The 16,657-nt window shown below is 49.2% G+C and overlaps 1 protein-coding gene across 1 annotated transcript; it reads right to left on the minus strand.

The window, feature by feature from the left end:
* Window positions 1-3,018: 3,018 nt before the first annotated feature.
* OGFOD1 (2-oxoglutarate and iron dependent oxygenase domain containing 1) lies at window positions 3,019-16,607 on the minus strand. The gene is made up of 13 exons (XM_037041683.1): window positions 16,401-16,607; window positions 14,604-14,749; window positions 13,377-13,423; window positions 12,634-12,734; window positions 9,565-9,681; window positions 8,873-8,964; window positions 8,533-8,661; window positions 8,131-8,244; window positions 6,508-6,587; window positions 5,914-6,230; window positions 4,490-4,612; window positions 3,937-3,995; window positions 3,019-3,503 (listed from the first exon to the last, which is right to left on the minus strand). Exons 1-13 carry the CDS (start codon window positions 16,552-16,554, stop codon window positions 3,342-3,344), a joined length of 1,641 nt encoding a protein of 546 aa, XP_036897578.1. The 5' UTR covers window positions 16,555-16,607; the 3' UTR covers window positions 3,019-3,341.
* Between the last annotated feature and the right edge of the window lie 50 nt (window positions 16,608-16,657).

Here is a 16,657-nt window from a genome sequence, read left to right on the forward strand (position 1 = left end):
GTTAGAGAAACATCGATGTGTGGTTGCCTCCTTACATGGCCCCCCACCGGGGACCTGGCCTGCAACCCAGGCATGTGCTCCGACTTGGAATTGAACTGGTGACCCTTTGGTTCGCAGCCCGTGCTCAATCCACTGAGCTACACCAGCCAGGGCCCATTTTCACATCTTAATTAGCATGTGTGAGTGATTGAGGGAGAGGGGACTGTCCTTGTGGCAGATGAACTTGATTAGTTTCCTCCAACTGGCCATCAAGGATGAGTGCGTCTGTTTCTGCAGGGTGAGCTTCACGGTGTCCTGACTTATTCAATGAGATTATGCCTCATAGTACCTTTGCTTTTTTTTGCATTTTCAAACTGTAAACTGGAGACGTCCGCATTTGCTGTGCTATTTTCTCTGGTCCCCGAAGTAGTAAAGACCCTTCTCTGCTTCTCTGCGGAAACGGAAGGGCAGGGATTCCCTACAGGCCGGAGTCACAGCTGCGGACAAAACTCGTGTCCTGCTGTCGAGTCCTGTCTCGCCCACAGTCCACCCTGCGATAGAAACCTCTCGTCGGGGCTGGCTTTAAACTGTACGGCCCTTTTCATTTCTAGGCACCCTAGCAGTAACCTAATCAAGGGTCATTCTGTCATTCTTCAGCCAAAATACTTCCTTCTTAACTGAAAAAACATTCATGGGCAAGGCTGGAAGGGATCAACCTGCAGCAAGATGTTTTTTTAATGCTCCTGATTGATAGGTTCTAAGTTTTATTTTCACACTAGTTTGATGCTCTTCATATTAGTATCTCTGAGCTCAGAGAGGCAGAATGTTTTCTACGGGGCCCCGGAGCTCGGTGTGTGTGGAAGTCTGAAACCAAGCAGTCACGGCCCTTTCTGCTGTCCTGGCGTGTTCCCACACAAGGGAGACTGGACGAGGTGAAAATGTCCGTAAAACACTCAGTTACCTTTCTTAGAAGTCACCTTGCTCGGCTTAAGGATGAGAAAAACTGGTTATGAGGCGCCTCCCTACTTCTCTGCCCCGATAGAATCTGAGTGCCTTCTGGAAGCTACACTGGAAGCTTTGTTTTGTTTCTGAGCTTTGTTGAAGCTTTAAGCAAACAGTGGCCTCCATGTAAATGCCGATCTTGAGAATTCTGGCATGGGGCGGGGGGGGGGGGGGGGGGGGGGNCCGAGCTGGGGGTGGTGGTGAAAGCTTTCCAGTCAATTGTCTGCGCGTCCCCTTTAAAAGGCAGTCACCACTACCCAGTACTCAGCATCTTCTGGAGAATGTTTTTTATTATTTCTCTCCATGTCTGCCCATCCACAGATGTCAGGGCTCAGCTGAAACGCTCTCTTCTCAGGCCTTCCCTCTCCCTGAGATATTCCTTAGCCCTCACTGCATCCTGTGTTTACATAAATCTTAATCCCCTATTTGGGAGGGCAGGGCTGCATCTTAATCGGCTTTATCTCCTGCTGGTGCTGATCGCATGCCTCCAGCACAGAGGGCATCTGCAGCTCTCCCGGGCTGCCTGGCCTCAGTTGGCCTGGTGGCAAAGAACTAGGAACTTCACAACTATTATGCAACACTGGGAGGGCTTTACGGGAATGATTTTGAACATTATTAAAGTTTCAGATTTTATCATGAGCAGTTGCAAAGCTGCCAAAGCAGAGCCCTGTGATCCCAGAAATAAATGATCTCTAGTTCCACTTTGAGACTACAGTACAAGACGACACCCATGCAGCCTGGTGTTCAGCGTTCTGCCTTGTTCCCATCTGGCCCCTGCCCACGCTCTGTGCTCCAGCTCCCGAGTTATCTTTTTATTTGCATGGCGCAGAAATCTGCTTTCCCTAAAATGATACCACAGGGGCAACTCCTAAGTAGTTTTCCAAACTGTTTCTGTGGACTAACTTCGTAGCAATTGGGGGGGATCATCTGTTTTTGTGGGAATGGGGGTGCCCAGCCTTTTGGCATCTCTGGGCTACACCAGAGAGGAGCTGTCTTGGGCCACACATTAAATACACAAACACTAACAAAAACTGATGAGCAATACAAACAGACAGAAAAAAGGCTTTAAGCAAATTAACAATTTTGTGTTGGGTCGCATTCATAGCCATCCTGGGCTGTGTGCAGGCCGCAGGCTGGACAGCCAGCCTCAGCTGTCGCTTTACCAAGGACCCTCTCCACGGGGTTTGTAGATTCTCACTCAGCTGGAGGTGTGGCAGGTATATGATAGCATCGAAGAGTTAACCGAGGCCGAAAGTTTCATGTTGGAAAATGACCTGTCTGGGAGAGGCAGCCTGAGGGTCGTATTTGTTGGCTTTCTGTGGGAGAGAGGCCACCACACTCAGTGGAGACGTCTGGGAGACGATCAATAAGCAGGAGAAAAGCCAGGTTGAAAACCTAATAGCCTCTTTCTCTTCTAGGCTTCATTTTCTGCATCTTTCAGATGAGGGATTGCAGTTATGGATTATTTATGGGGTTCCTCGCTAAATATTTTATTTTTCTTCTGCTTAACAGAAATGATAACGTGCTCTCAAAATAACTTTATGAAAATGTCAATTTCCATCACAGGTAACTTACTAGGAGGATTTGGTGTGGGGATCTGACCTTACACAACCTGCAGTAAGTGCCAAAGTGGTCTCTTTGAGGCCGCACTGTCTGATGCTGGACCTCGAAGCCCGTGGGACAGGCAGTCGGAAAGGAAGGCAGTAGGTTCTGTAGTTTTCTAAACCTGTGTCATTCGGAGGAGCAGGATCTGCAATCATTTATGAGTACATTCAAAGACATATCCCTGGCATCATGGATGAATCTTGAAGATTTTATGCTAAGTGAAATAGGCTGGTCACAAAAAGACAAGTATTGTTATTAACTCATGTGAGAAACACGAGTAGCAGATTCAGAGACAGAAAGAATGGTGGATGCTGGAAGAGGGGGGTGGGGACAGAGCTGCAGTCTGTGGAGATGGGAAGTTCTGGGGATGGGTGGTGGCGAAGGCTGCGCGATAATGTGAGTGTGCTCAATGCCACGGAACCGTACACTATAAATGGTTACAACGGTCAATTTATGTCATGTACATTTTACAAAAACCCCGCATCTTTATATCACTGAAGCAGTCAATATGGAAAAGAACTGAATGTTAAAGAAAATGAAATACCTTTTCAATCAAGAGAGAAGCACACATACACCTCCAAGTTCAAGGTCCAGACTGAGGACAATCTCTGGGGGTCCTACTAGAGGACAACCACGTGCAGTTTTAGGGATGGTGCCAGCCAGGCCCGCTGTAGCTCCCCTCTGTTCCACGCCCGCCTCTCCCAGACTCTCCAGTGTCCCAACAGAGGGTCTCTCCCCAGCCGTGCCCGGCCCCGTCACTCGTAATAGATGAACGAGAAGTCCCAGAAACCTGTTCTGTTGGGGAAGGTTTTCTTCTGTTCTAGGCTCCGGTGGTTGATGTGCTTGACAAATTTAAGAGTCTCTCTGTCTCTGTAGACCAATGCCAAAGAATTGTTTTCTGGATTCACGGTTAGCAGCTGAAACAGGCAAATCCAAGGACACATCAGAACACAGAGCTTATTCTCAACTCTCTGTTTCCATGACTTGTCACTGAACAGCCGGCGTCCGTGGGGCCTGCAAACCCCACTCCGGTGCGTGCCCAGACAGGTCTGACCTAACGCGTCTGTTTCTCATCACATTGAAGGTCACATGAAGGTCAATGGGAATGTACCACGTGACTCTGAATTTATTTGGAATCTCTCAGAGGAGACTAAACAAATGCTTAGTGATCATCCTCTAGCGTCTTCGTTCCATGCTGAGTATTTCCTACTAGGAATCAGACCACTGCCAGGCAGACCAATGTGGGTTTATCAGTTAAAGACACAGGTCGAAGGCCATAAAAGCTGGTTTTTTGAAGAATGAAAGCGTCCTCAAAACTAAAGAGATAGTTTGCTATCAGAAGCGACTTACCTCTTCGTCTTCACCTTTGGCAATGTAGGAGGTAAAGCCACCGTATTCTGGCTCCCAACCTTCCGAGGGGAGAACAGACAGCGTTCAGAAGGCTGGGACTGCAAGTGTTAATGACAGTCACCTGCTGAAGTCCCCATCCCTTGCTGTGAAGGGGGGTGGGGGAGGGAACGTGGGTGTTTGGCAATAACCAACTCCATGACTTATGAGCCTGCATTTACCATTCAATCCATGTTAAATAAGAACCGAGAACTAAGAATTAAATGTAAAATGTAAGGACAATTACACAAAAGCTGTAGATTGTGGTGGGGGAAGGCCTTGGAGGGGAATTATGGTCCGGGCCATCTCCCATACCCGAGGTACACACAGGAACCCCACGCTGGGTCAGGAGACTTGAACTCGTGACCCCTAAGATTCCGCCCACACTGAGTCCCTGTGGTCTGAGACCCCGACATGCCAGGGCAAGGACTTCCGGGCTGGCTCAGTTGGAGAGCAGCACGCAGGAGAGACCGCCCCCTCAAGGGCACGATTCACGGCTTCCCGCCCCCCCTCCTACCTTCACAGCCGCAGTAGAGAATTAAGTCCAGGGCAAACTCAGTCTTGCCGTTGTCATGGATGAGAGTGTAGTGACCGGTCTTCCAGCGCCTCAGTTCCCCCTGGCAGGTGGGGATACTGGAGTCTAAGAAAAAACAACAGGAGATCAGAAAAAGAGTAAAATAACCTTGATAGTGCTGCTAGTGTGCCAGGGAATGACAATGACTGGTTTTCAAAACATTCTGAAATCGACGCTATTCGTCTATATATTTTAAAAAGCAAGCACTTCGAATTGGCAGGTCTGGCTACCCTACCATGTGCTGTAGCTATGCCAACGTTAACACCACCGCAGCTGCCCTGGCGACTTGAGAGCTTCTCTTCAAGACAGGAGACTCTGTGAACAGTGGCTTTTCTCAGTTACTTCTGTGTTCCCCACTTGCTATGGCCACAGCCTTGCACACAGTCGATGCTCAAACACAGAATAAAGCAGCTTTTGGTTGCTCATATAAATGGTCCTCCAAGTTGCAGATTCCCATAAAAACGAAACCAAAAAGGAAGAGAAGTGGAGAAATACTTTGGTTTTTCTACGTATCTTGGTGACCAAAGCGACAGGCCAGTCGGGATGGGAGCCCATGGAACGGAAGTTGAACTGTTTGTGGTGGCCGTCTACCTCACTCCGCTGGTCTTATTTCCACAGGGTTCCCCTTCCTTATCTTTGCTCTTCTAATGCACAGGGTCCTTCTCAAGAAATCGGAGTGGAAGCAGGGAACAGACTTCTAGATTCATTTTGTATGCACTGTAACATTTACGCTGTATTTGTAGCTGTTGAGTTAATGGGGCCAAAATTTCCATAAAAGCGTTACCTCTTGAATTTCTTCCATTTTTCTTTCCTCTATTTTTAATAATTTCCTTCTCCCTATTTGTCCAAATTCCAGCACATTTTTCTTAGCCTATTACTGGTCCATACCAGAAATAAGCTGTGCACCTTCCTCTCCTCAATGGTCTTGTGTCTTAGAGTAATTTTGGGCAAGGCCGGTCACATCTCACCTCACTGTCTGCACTGATAAAATGTACCAGCTGTTCCCCGGACCTGGAATGCTCTTCACACAGATCCTTCCTGTCACTCAGATCCGAGCTCGGCCGACAGCTTTTCCAGACACCCACCCAACCAGGAGGCCACAGAGCCAGCCGTTCCTCGGTGCAAGACCCTATGAAAATGACCTGCGTAGCACTTGTCATCATTTGATGTTTTCCAATGTTGGTGTATGCACTTAATCTGTCCTCTCCTTTTAGAGTATAAGGTCAAGGACAGCAGGGCCCTCCTCTGTTTCATTCTCCAGCTCCTGAAACAGGACCTAGCAGACGGCAGGTGCTTGAGAAGTGGAGCAAATGACGGAGTGCTGAGCGCGTAACGGAGAACCGGGACAAGCCGTAACTGCCGCTCACCTTCCTCGGCTCCGTGTTCCTCTGGCTCTGGGTCTGTCCGCTCACTGCTCCGCCGGCTGCTGCTGCTGCTGATGGCCGCCTGACTGTCCTGTGGCTCGGAGGAGCCACCGCTTGTCCCTTCGTCAGTGCTGTCGGGAGCAGAGGCCGCTTCCCCCTCTTTTGTGTCCTCCGTCCCACCTTCTTCTGAAGGGGCCAGGAAGTGGAGCCGGAGGCCTGTGAAGTTGGAGAGCAGCAAGAACAGGGCCTCGGAGCGGAACAACCTCATGCAGTCCCTCAGCACGTTGGGCAACGTGCTCTCCTCGGCTTTCTCGTAAAACCTGGAAAGCAGCAATGGCAGTTCCCATGAGTGCCGCAGACGTGAAATTACTCACGGAAGCAAGCTGGCTGTCAGCCTTGTGCGTCTGTCCCTGGTGCCCGGCACAGCTTACTAAAGCACACGCTGTCGCAACAGTGAGGTCCTGGCTGGGCCTGCTACGGGATGTCCCTGGGAACCAGACACCGCTAGGGCACATGTTCCCTTACTGGAGGTGAGCCTTGCAGACACACAGGCAGGTGCCAAATGCAGAAGCCAATGTCTTGGATGATGGGTTCTACCTTTTGTTAGGGGGACCTCGGCTGCTCCACTTCACCTCTCCTCTCTCCAAAGCCTCGCAGACCTCTGCAAATTTCTCAGGCTGCAAAACAAGCAAATAAAAAAAGCAGTCAGCACATCTCCCTGGCACCCCACGCTGGTCTCGCAGGTGCAGCAGCTCCGCAGGATCTCGGGCTGATGCCTGCAGGGGTCAGTGGGCGCTCCCCGGTCTTGCACGGTGAAGCCAGAGCAAAGACGGGGGAAATCGTCAGCACGCTTTAGCCAAGAGACCCAAGTGTCAGTCTGGGCCATTTCCTTAAGTAGCTGTTTGTCTTATGTCAAATTGCTCAACCTCTCAAATTCCTTCATTTATGAATGAGGATAATAATACAGACTCTTTAAGTCACAAGATGCGAGGGGAGAAATCAAACTGCAAACAGTTGTAGCCATCACAGCAAGAACCCGTGTAGCAGCACGTATTCTCCAGGCCTTGGCTCGGTCCCTTCATGTGGTCAACACTGAATTTAAAACGTCAGGTTCAGTCCAAGCAGCGGATTAACCTGCTGACACAGTCTCCCAGGAGGCCTGCTGCGTGCCTGCTTAACGCAGCTGCCCAGGGATTGTTCTGGAGACAGCGGGCCCATCCGCTGTGGGGAGAAAGGGGGCCCAGAGCATGGTTTGGGCAAGCTGGGTTAAACAGGGTTAAACAACCTCCTGTAGTACTTCTGAAATTCCTTAATACGCTAATGTCAGCTAAAAAATTCTGAGAGAGACAGAGAGAAAAAGAGACAGTACACACTGTCTGTCAACCTTTTTTTCATGAAGGAACAGCTTCGGGACCATGATTCCGCAGAACCCCGGGGCAGAACCCCAGAGTGCGCGATTCATCCAGCCCCTGCAGCTCTCCGAGGTGGACGGGGCAGGGCGAACGCTCAGGCAGACTGAGCGATTCGGTCAGGCCAGTGAAATCCCTGGACGTGAACATAAGGTCTCTGACTTCTGGTCTGGCTCTCTCCCTACTGTGCAGTGCGGCCTCATCACCACCAAACATTCATCAATAGGTGCTGATCAATTAGCAATCTGTCCATCGCTAAAAGGAACAGTATGCACCAGAGTCATCAAATGAACAGGGAGGGAATGACACACAACTCCCTCTCAGCATAGAAGCTTCTGTGTGTGTGTGGGGGGTGGTGTGTGTGTGCCATTAAGATTCTAGAGACCTGGAGAACACCCAGGGACTCAACCTAGGAAGCATGCACTTGATACCACGGTTAGCTATTAACATCATTTCTGTATTTTATTTGAAGTGGAGGGTGGCATAAACATTCTAACCGGGAACAAAAACTCCCTTGGGGATACCTCTTCACCCGCCCACGGAGCCAGACCCCATGCCAAACAGGCTACACCAGACACGAGGCGCGGACCTACCTGAAGGAAATCCTTCAGGAGAATCTCAGACTGTTCCTCAAACTCTTCTTGAATTTGAATTTGGTGACCCACGTCCAGGTAAGTAGGATTGATCCACTCACATAAAACTTCATGCTTGCAAAGAAGCAGCAGNACTCCCTTGGGGATGCTTCTTCACCCGCCCACGGAGCCAGACCCCATGCCAAACAGGCTACACCAGACACGAGGCGCGGACCTACCTGAAGGAAATCCTTCAGGAGAATCTCAGACTGTTCCTCAAACTCTTCTTGAATTTGAATTTGGTGACCCACGTCCAGGTAAGTAGGATTGATCCACTCACATAAAACTTCATGCTTGCAAAGAAGCAGCAGACGCAAAAGGTGAGTTAGTAATTCCTACCGCTTTTGTTCTCACAGCATTTCACAGCAGTGACATATTACATGCAAATCCTCCACGTAGCACTGTCTCCTTGCTAAACACAGCACTGGAAAACGCCCCGAGGAGGACACTGTCCACCGTGTATCTAGGGAAAGTGGGAGGGCAAGCCCCAGGTCGAGCTTCGTTATCGGGAACAGCCACAGACACACGCACTAGGTTACAGCGGCTGAGACGAGAGCCCAGCGGAGGGAACTCATCCTTACGTCTTGCGGGATGTGAGGGCTCCGAGGGACGGGAGGTTCAAAGTAGGTAGGAGGCCTGGTCAGTGAGGGGCCGTGAAACCAGCCGCTTATAGACAAACGTGACTTTTCTTCGGACAGGACTTCAGACACCTGAAAGGACAAGACCGACGGTGTGTTAGTGCCAAGAATGAGGAGGAAGACGACTGGCCAAGGGGCACAGACTCCGGGATCCACCCCCACCCCCCCATCTCAGTGGAAACAATCAGGCCGGTGAAGTCCAACAGGAAGCTGTCACATTGAGACAACAGGTGACCACAGGCTGATCCTTCGTGCGCCACACGCTGTGGCTCAGAGTCTTTACCTGGTGAAAGGACACTGGAGACACTTCAAAGAAAACCAGCGTGTTCCACGAAGGGATGAGGGACTTGACGATCTGCTTCGGCTGAAAGTGTTCTGCATCAGGAGGGAACACGTCCACGACCAAGATTTCATTGCCCTTCACCACCCCCAGGCCACCCCGTGTCACCCTGACAACCCTCAGATTTCTAAGGGTAGCCAGATGTACCCTTCCGATCCCCAAAGGTCCCCAAATACCACCCCGGCCAGCTGTTTCACTCTGACTTGCTAGTTCTTCCGGTGACACCTGTTCCTCTGGTAACCCCCTACCTATTACTGGACGAGGGCTGAAAGGGTCTGCGGGTCAACCTCCGGGGTCAGTCATTATGATACAGATCCCGACTTCCTGTCAAACGGGCTGGTCCTGGCAGATTCACAGCCGCGGGCAGCTGTGCACGCTCGTGTACACACCACTACCCTTCCGCGGTCTGCATTCAGAAGCCAGGTCTGACTACTCCTTAGGTCAACCCTACCTTACCCCCGGAATAACGGTTACCCCCCCGTGCAACCCGGACTGCCAGCTGTCAGGGTGGACACCAGGCCCGCCTGCCGCAGCCACTGCAATCGGTGGCCCTGTCCCCTCGGAGGAGTGCGGACACCGTGTGCCTGCGGACTGGGAAGCAGCTGTGGCAGTTGGAGAGCAGGCAGGTGCCTTACCATCGACGTTGTACAAGTCCAGCGTGCCGCCCAGGCTCTGGTCCCAGGGGGGAACCAGGTAAAGGATGAAGGCGATCCGGCGTCCCTCCAGCTCGTCGTCGTGGCAGAGAAGGGCGTCTGCAAGTTTAACGCACAACCTCATGCGCCTGCGCGGCCAAGGAGCGGCAGGGGCTGGGCCCTGCGTCTACGGCGCCCATGTGACCTCCACCTGTCCCGTCAGCTCCTCCAGCTACAAAACTGTCAGCTCTACAGACACTGAGGAGCACCTGTGTGGTCAGACCCAGGGATGATTGCAAACAACATTTTTACACATTTCTTCCAGTGCTTGTTCTACACACACGCATTTGCTTTTGGAAAAAAAAACGGTATCCTCCAGCGGTTGTGTGGTGGCCTGCTTTTTAAACTGCTACTGCATGGTAAGTGTCTTTCCATACTGATACACATACCTGTCGTCTCTTTGAACGGCCGCACAGTTATTCTACCGTACAGGTTATGAATTACCTCCCTGCCCCTTTAATCAATCCCCTATGCTGTTTCCACTTCTTTTTTTTTAAAGATTTCATTTATTTATCTTTAGAGGGGAAGGGAAGGAGAGAGGGAGAGAAATATCAATGTGTGGTTGCCTCTGGTGTGTCCCCTGCCAGGAACTGGCCTGCAACCCAGGCATGTGCCCTGACTGGGAATCGAACCGCGATCATGTGGTTCACAGGCTCGCACTCAATCCACTGAGCTACACCAGCCAGGGCTCGACTTCTTATCTATTAGGAAAAGAATGTTTTAATGGACATCACTGCACAAAAATCTTTTTTGTACCTGTTCCCATTAATTTCTTGAGTTAAATTCTAACACCCACGAGGTGGGGCTGGACAAGGTGGGAGACGTGCGGTTGGGGGGGCGGGGGAGGAAGGGGTGCTGTGGCGAACCGAGATTGTTCACACATGGAGGGATGGTTCTGATAAGTGAGTACAGTGGAGCTAATGGAACCCAGGCTTCTCGCCAGCAAAGAAGGGAACTGCAAATATGGAAAAGGCGAACTCAGAACGAACCCCATGGCACCGAACTGGAACTGGAGGAATCAGTGTGAATCCCATTTCCCACACACATACGTAACTGCATGGACATTCACCTAGACACCTAGATACAAATACAGATGTAGAAGTACACACACACATAAGTGCATATGTGTGCACACGTACGTGTGCTACCTCCGTCCACTGAAAGGGTCTTGGAGCAGCGATACCCCACTAGCAAAAACGCCTCGAGTCCAGGAGACCTTGATTTTAAGTATCATTCTTCCCTCAAAGGAACCAGGGTTCTTTGGAACCAAGGCCAACTCCAAGTCTAGAGCACAGAAAATGTGCGATAAACCTGAACAACCTTGTTTTGCCAGAAAGTAAGATACACATGAATTACGGGGACACAACAAAAGGACACAGGAGTCAGTTTAAGGGGTTCCCCTTGATCAAACCAGGGACAATAGGAGCATCAATAAAATGGCTGTAACTGATAAACCCCATAAACACTAACCCATAAACCCACCCTGACATAAATGAGTAAATAAATAAATGAATGGGGAGAGGAAAAGGTTGTCTTCCCAGCAGAATGACAGCCAAGAAATGGAGAAGAGATGATTTCATTTCAGAAATCACCATGTGGCAACCTGCAGAGCAATAGTTCAGCATGAGATATCAGTGCATGCCCAACGAAACGAACGCCAGTTTGGTGAGGAATGGGACATTTGTATTATCTCACCATCTCCCCACAAAACAGTTAACTGACAGGCAGCCAAGGGGAAGTTTACAGTGGAAAATGACTCCAGCCACCGCCTTCATCAAGTGATCAAAGCTGGTCACACACAGGAACCGTGTGCCGCTCGGCGGGATGCAGGAAAAGAACAGAGATCTGTAGTGTTCCGGCCAACACCACACAGCTTGACTCTCGCCTTGAGGCAGTGCCAGATGAGCCCAAACCGAGGCAAGTTCTACAGAACCACCCCTCTGCAAACCTGCAGCGCCGAGATCACGCAGGTCAAGGGGAGACGGAACAGAGGGAGACCAGGGGGCGTGACCAGTGTGTGCAACGACAATGTGCCGTCCTGGCCTGCGCCCTCTGCTGCAAAGGACCAAAGAATGGAACCGAATGGAGCCCGTGGATTAGGCGGGAACAACGTATCAATCTTAATTTTCTGATTTTGCTGGTTTTAAATTCCTGTGATGTAGGAGAATGTCCTTGTACGAATTACTGAAGTTACTCAAGGTCATGGAGCGCCACAACCGTGGCCTACTTTCAAGTACGATAGAAAAAAAATGACTCGTGCTCCACGTGCCACTTCTCTGTAAGTCTGGAATTACTTCAAAATTAAAAAGAAAAAAATAGAGTTAAAAAAGGGCACAGGATATGACTGGTCATGTGTACCACTTAAGTTACTCTCAAGAAGTTGTTACTGAGGTAAACTTCCCGGATGGGAGTTCAACCCAAATCAAAACAAAACAGAACTTCCCCTTCCAGGCAGAATACCCGACAGGTTTTCAGAAAGACATGTATGTGCTCTGAAGGGGAGCTAGGAGGACGCCCCCAGACCGGTGACAACAGACATCCCCGAGGAGAAAGGGGAGGGGTGGGGAGCAGGTGAAGGGCACTACCAGGGACCACGCTGTACATTTCTGTGTTGTTTGAATTTTTTCCCTGAAGAGTGTATTCACTTATTACCTTCAAAAGAAAAACACAATGGAGGTTGAGGAAGACATTTGTGCCCTGAGAAGTCTAAGAGAATTTATGTATCACCCCCAGATTTCCGGATAGTATATGTCAAGTTGGAGAGTATAAGCATATCAGCACTTTTCTGAAAACATGGCCAATAGCTTTCATCATATTCCCAAAGAGAAGTACTGCCTTCTACCTTCCACTGTGACGGCATTTCTGCACCCGAGCCGGTCAGATCTTCCTTATTAAGACCCCGATGTTATACAGGGACACAGTCTGGGATTTCGATCCGCCAACACCACCTTTCTAGCATTGTTTAGTTAAAGCCTTTCCATCTTACAGACATCAGGGCTTTCTCGTCCTCACCTGAGAATTCATATTTAGCACAGGACATGTCAATGGTGGACTCCAGGTCAATCTTGGAAATGTCCGAAAGCCAAGCCCGGAAATCTTCAAACAGAATTTTCCTAGAAGAGCAAACAAGGTAACTTTTCACGCCATAGGTCGGGCTGCATTTGGGTCTACGCCACAACTGTTTTTCCCTGGAGGTTGTGGTTTATTTAAGAGATCCATTCCCAAGAGCGTTCCTTGCTTTCAATTTGCATAGCTTAGGACTAATATTCTCAGAGCACACCCTGAATCATTTTCTTAGGATAAATTCTTGTAAGTGGCGTCCCACCATGAAAAGCTAAGCCTAATTTTAAGGGCTTTGACACATCTTTCCACATCATCCTCTAAGAAGGACTGCAGCCATGTATAAAGTTATCTATACTCCGGTCGACCCTGGAGTTGTTGCTTTTAACATTTGCCAACCTCACAGGTGAAGAACGGTGCTCGGTGTCGGTTTGTGTCCCTGGTCACTAATAGCGCAGGACGTTTTATCACTGGGAATCTGGGCCAGGGAATCGGACGGACCTGCGTTTGTACCCAAGCTCCCTGGATTGTTACCTAGGTGGCCTTGGAGACGTTACCTAATTTCTCAGAGTCTGTCTCCTCCTCCACAAAACAGGTTAATAACACAAACAGCGATTGTACGATGTAACATGTAGTGCATTGACTAGTTAGCTTGGCACGTACTAGGCACCCGACAAGTATGATTACTTCTTTACCTTAGAGCACAGATGTGAGGCTCTCTTCTCTTCTTCAGGTCATCAGACTTGGTCACGAAAAGAGAAAAGAGGATTTCCGTCATGCGTGAGACACACACCGGAGAGCAGCGAAGGGAGTACTCCAGCTGCCTGGCTCTGTGGTTAAGAGGCCCGGACTCTGGAGCCAAAGTGCCTGGTGTGAGGCACGGCCCTCTGGGCAGCTCTGGGACTCAAGCAAGTTACTCAGCTTCTCTGGACCTCATTCATTCAACAAGCACGTAAGGAGTTATTACAGCAGGGCTTACATTCTTGTTGAGGGAGACAGACCACAAACATAAAAAGTCGATTAGAATCAATGAAGGTGGTAAGTGCATAGGAAAAACACAGCAGGACCAGAGGGGCTAGAAATGCTGAGAGCGAGGAAGGGTTTGCCCTTAGAAATAGGTTGGCCAGGCTGGACTTCACGGAAGTGAGGCGAAGACTTGGAGGAGGTGGCAAAGTGTGACAAAGGACCGGCAAAGAGGATTGGACACCCTGAGGATGAGGCAGGCGTGGCCAGTTCAGGAAATTGCAAGTGGACAATGGTGTAGTTAGAGCAGCAAGTGGGCGGGACAGCAGGAGATGAGGCCAGGGGGCAATGGGGGCCTCAGAGTAGTGCGAAGTACTTCGGGTTTGACTTAAATAAAACACCCAGAACCACTGGAGTTTTTGAGCGAAGGAACGACATGATTCCACTTACACTTTTCCACATTGAGCTAAAATTCACGTAACAAGGTTATCATTTTATCCATTTGCAGGTGTGCAAACAGGACATACTGAATGGACAGCTTATTGCAATGCATCAAGCCACCTAGACAAAGCCATGAACTCGAACATGTGAATGGCTACTATCTTTCAATGTACAACTCTCTTCAGTACCCCACGGCCCAAATGCACTCTGCCCTCTGTTTACAATGTGCTCATGTTCTGGCTTACTCTATTTTCTGACTGTCACCATCACTATCACCTCTATTATTTTAGGTTTTAAAGTCTTACAGGCAAAGAACTGACAAAGACTCCCATATAATTATTATGGCATCTAACACAGTTAACACTCAGTAAGCTTATGTTAAATGAATTCTTAATAACATCGAGGCAAGGACCCTCCGAGGCAAACCCCATCTAAAACCTCAAGTCTAAAGGTACCGAATGGCTGTACAAATAATACATTTCTGCAGTAGAAGACCAAGTGGAGAAGAGCATAAATACCTGTTGGAACTTATACAAATCATTATACTTCTCATGGAAGTCCAAGTTCAAAAGTTCCTTCTGAAGTCCTTCCAAGAAATTTGGGCTTGGGATGAAATTTGGGATCACGCAGTGAAGAAAGGGGTCCATGTGCATGACAATGGCTTCTGTGGGAAAGAACACACGGTTTTTTTGACCCCTGAGTAGCACAGCACAGAGAATACAAAAGGCCATGGTCATGGATTGTCAGGAACCTAGTACCGAAAGTCTAAGATTTGGGGGAAGAATGATAAGCTCTTCCCTTTTTTCTTTACCCACTCAGTATTCCTTTCTCAAAGATATTGTGCTTAAAATATTAGGCCTTAAGATGAGTACACGTGCTCTCACTATGCGGGGGGGGGGGGGGATCAATTTCATGTTGACATGTTGCATTGGAGGTCCTTTAGAGTCTTAAATTATTTCCCCCCAAACTTAAAATGCGAGTAGCAAATTAAAAATGAGAATTGCAATAATGGCTGGTAATTTTCCTTCAACCCTTTTCCTTTCCTAAGTTACTGTCTCAGGCTGTTACTACATATGTACTTCGTTTTTTTCTTTAAAAAAAAAAAATCAGTTCAGCATAACCCCTTTGAATTCCTTGACTTCTCTTTCCACATTTTACCCACTGCCTCTGGTGGGTTAGACTGCGTACCCCTCCGACAATCACCGCCTGCACCCACCAAGTGCCGGGCACGGTATCTGCTCGATGTGCATGATCTCATTCCGTCTTCTCCCAGACTTGAAGGCTGAGTTAGCACTCCCTCCTACCAAGGGGGAAACCAAGCAGCTCCAGAGTGTACTCAGCTCACACTTCAAACTCGGAGCTATCGCTTTCTTTTTTCATTTTCAACCATGCTGGAGCATCCTGGTATAGTTCACAACAGAGCTGGCAGGAACCAGGCTCAGAATTCCAACCAGCTATGGCTGCTCTTCTCCCAGCAGTGGAACATGTGTCTAGGTACAAGTCAATCTAGGCAGCTGCCTACCGCTGGGGCTATCACTTTCCAGGTGCATTCAGAGCCCCCAGGGCTCACCTCCTCGAAGCACTTCACTGAAACAAAAATCACTGCAAACTTGAGAAGGGAAAGTGTGAACCAGGGAGTGGACATTGTGTCTTCTAAGATGACATACGAAGCTGAGCTGGGAATTGTTCACTACAGGTTCCTTCTTTGGGCAACACACGTTTACTTTCATAGGTCATGTAGTTGAACTACAGGCACATAAAAAATCAGATCCACTCAGGGGACGGATACTCGCCAGCTGTAATACTCTGGCTACACTGTCATGGCACAACCGAGTGTTATCTTTAGAGGAAAATGTCACTGAAGCCACCCAAGTGTGAGTCAGAGTGTTTACTATTTCATGGGAACCATTTATTCATGCGTACATACATGCATGACTTTATTAATCGCATTCAACATCTTTCCAAGGTAAATACTATTAGCTATCCCTTTTTACATAGGAAGGAACTGAAGGAACTAAAAAATTAAACCCACTGACAAGGACCAGTGGAGAGAATTCAAACTCGATTATCCTTGAATCCAGAAGTCAGCTACGAAGTTTACGCCCTCTGCTCCCCCAAACTCTCTGGCCTACATTTCTTCCTATTCTCGGGTTTCTAAATCCAAACCAAACTTGGAATGAAAGCGGGCAGGAGGGCCGGAGGTGGCCAAAGCCACGCTCCCTCCAAGCGCCTCTATCCTCGTGTTCTCGCTGCCCGGGGCTTGACTCAAGCATCAGGACTTTCAGAGGCCCCCCCGCTTCGCAGCAGCAGGTTACCGTGACTGAACGGCGTCCTGTGGCTCCACGCCTCAGCCACCTGCTTTTTCAAGATTTCCTCCGTGACAGCACCCGAAAACTCCACCGTCACCTCCTTCTTTCTCTTCTTCCCAGTCCCGCCTGGGGTGGGCTCAGCCGGCCGTTTCCCGTTCATCTCCTCTAGAGCTACAGACTCACGCCACGCCGATGCTGCAGGTTTTTTCCTATGGAGACTACAATTCCCAGAATGCGCTCTTTCCCAGAGCCATCCAATAGAA

This window comes from Sturnira hondurensis, unplaced genomic scaffold, assembly GCF_014824575.4.
Source record: "Sturnira hondurensis isolate 20B ecotype Veracruz unplaced genomic scaffold, ASM1482457v3 Scaffold0003090, whole genome shotgun sequence".
In the NCBI taxonomy this organism is placed as follows: Eukaryota; Metazoa; Chordata; class Mammalia; order Chiroptera; family Phyllostomidae; genus Sturnira; species Sturnira hondurensis.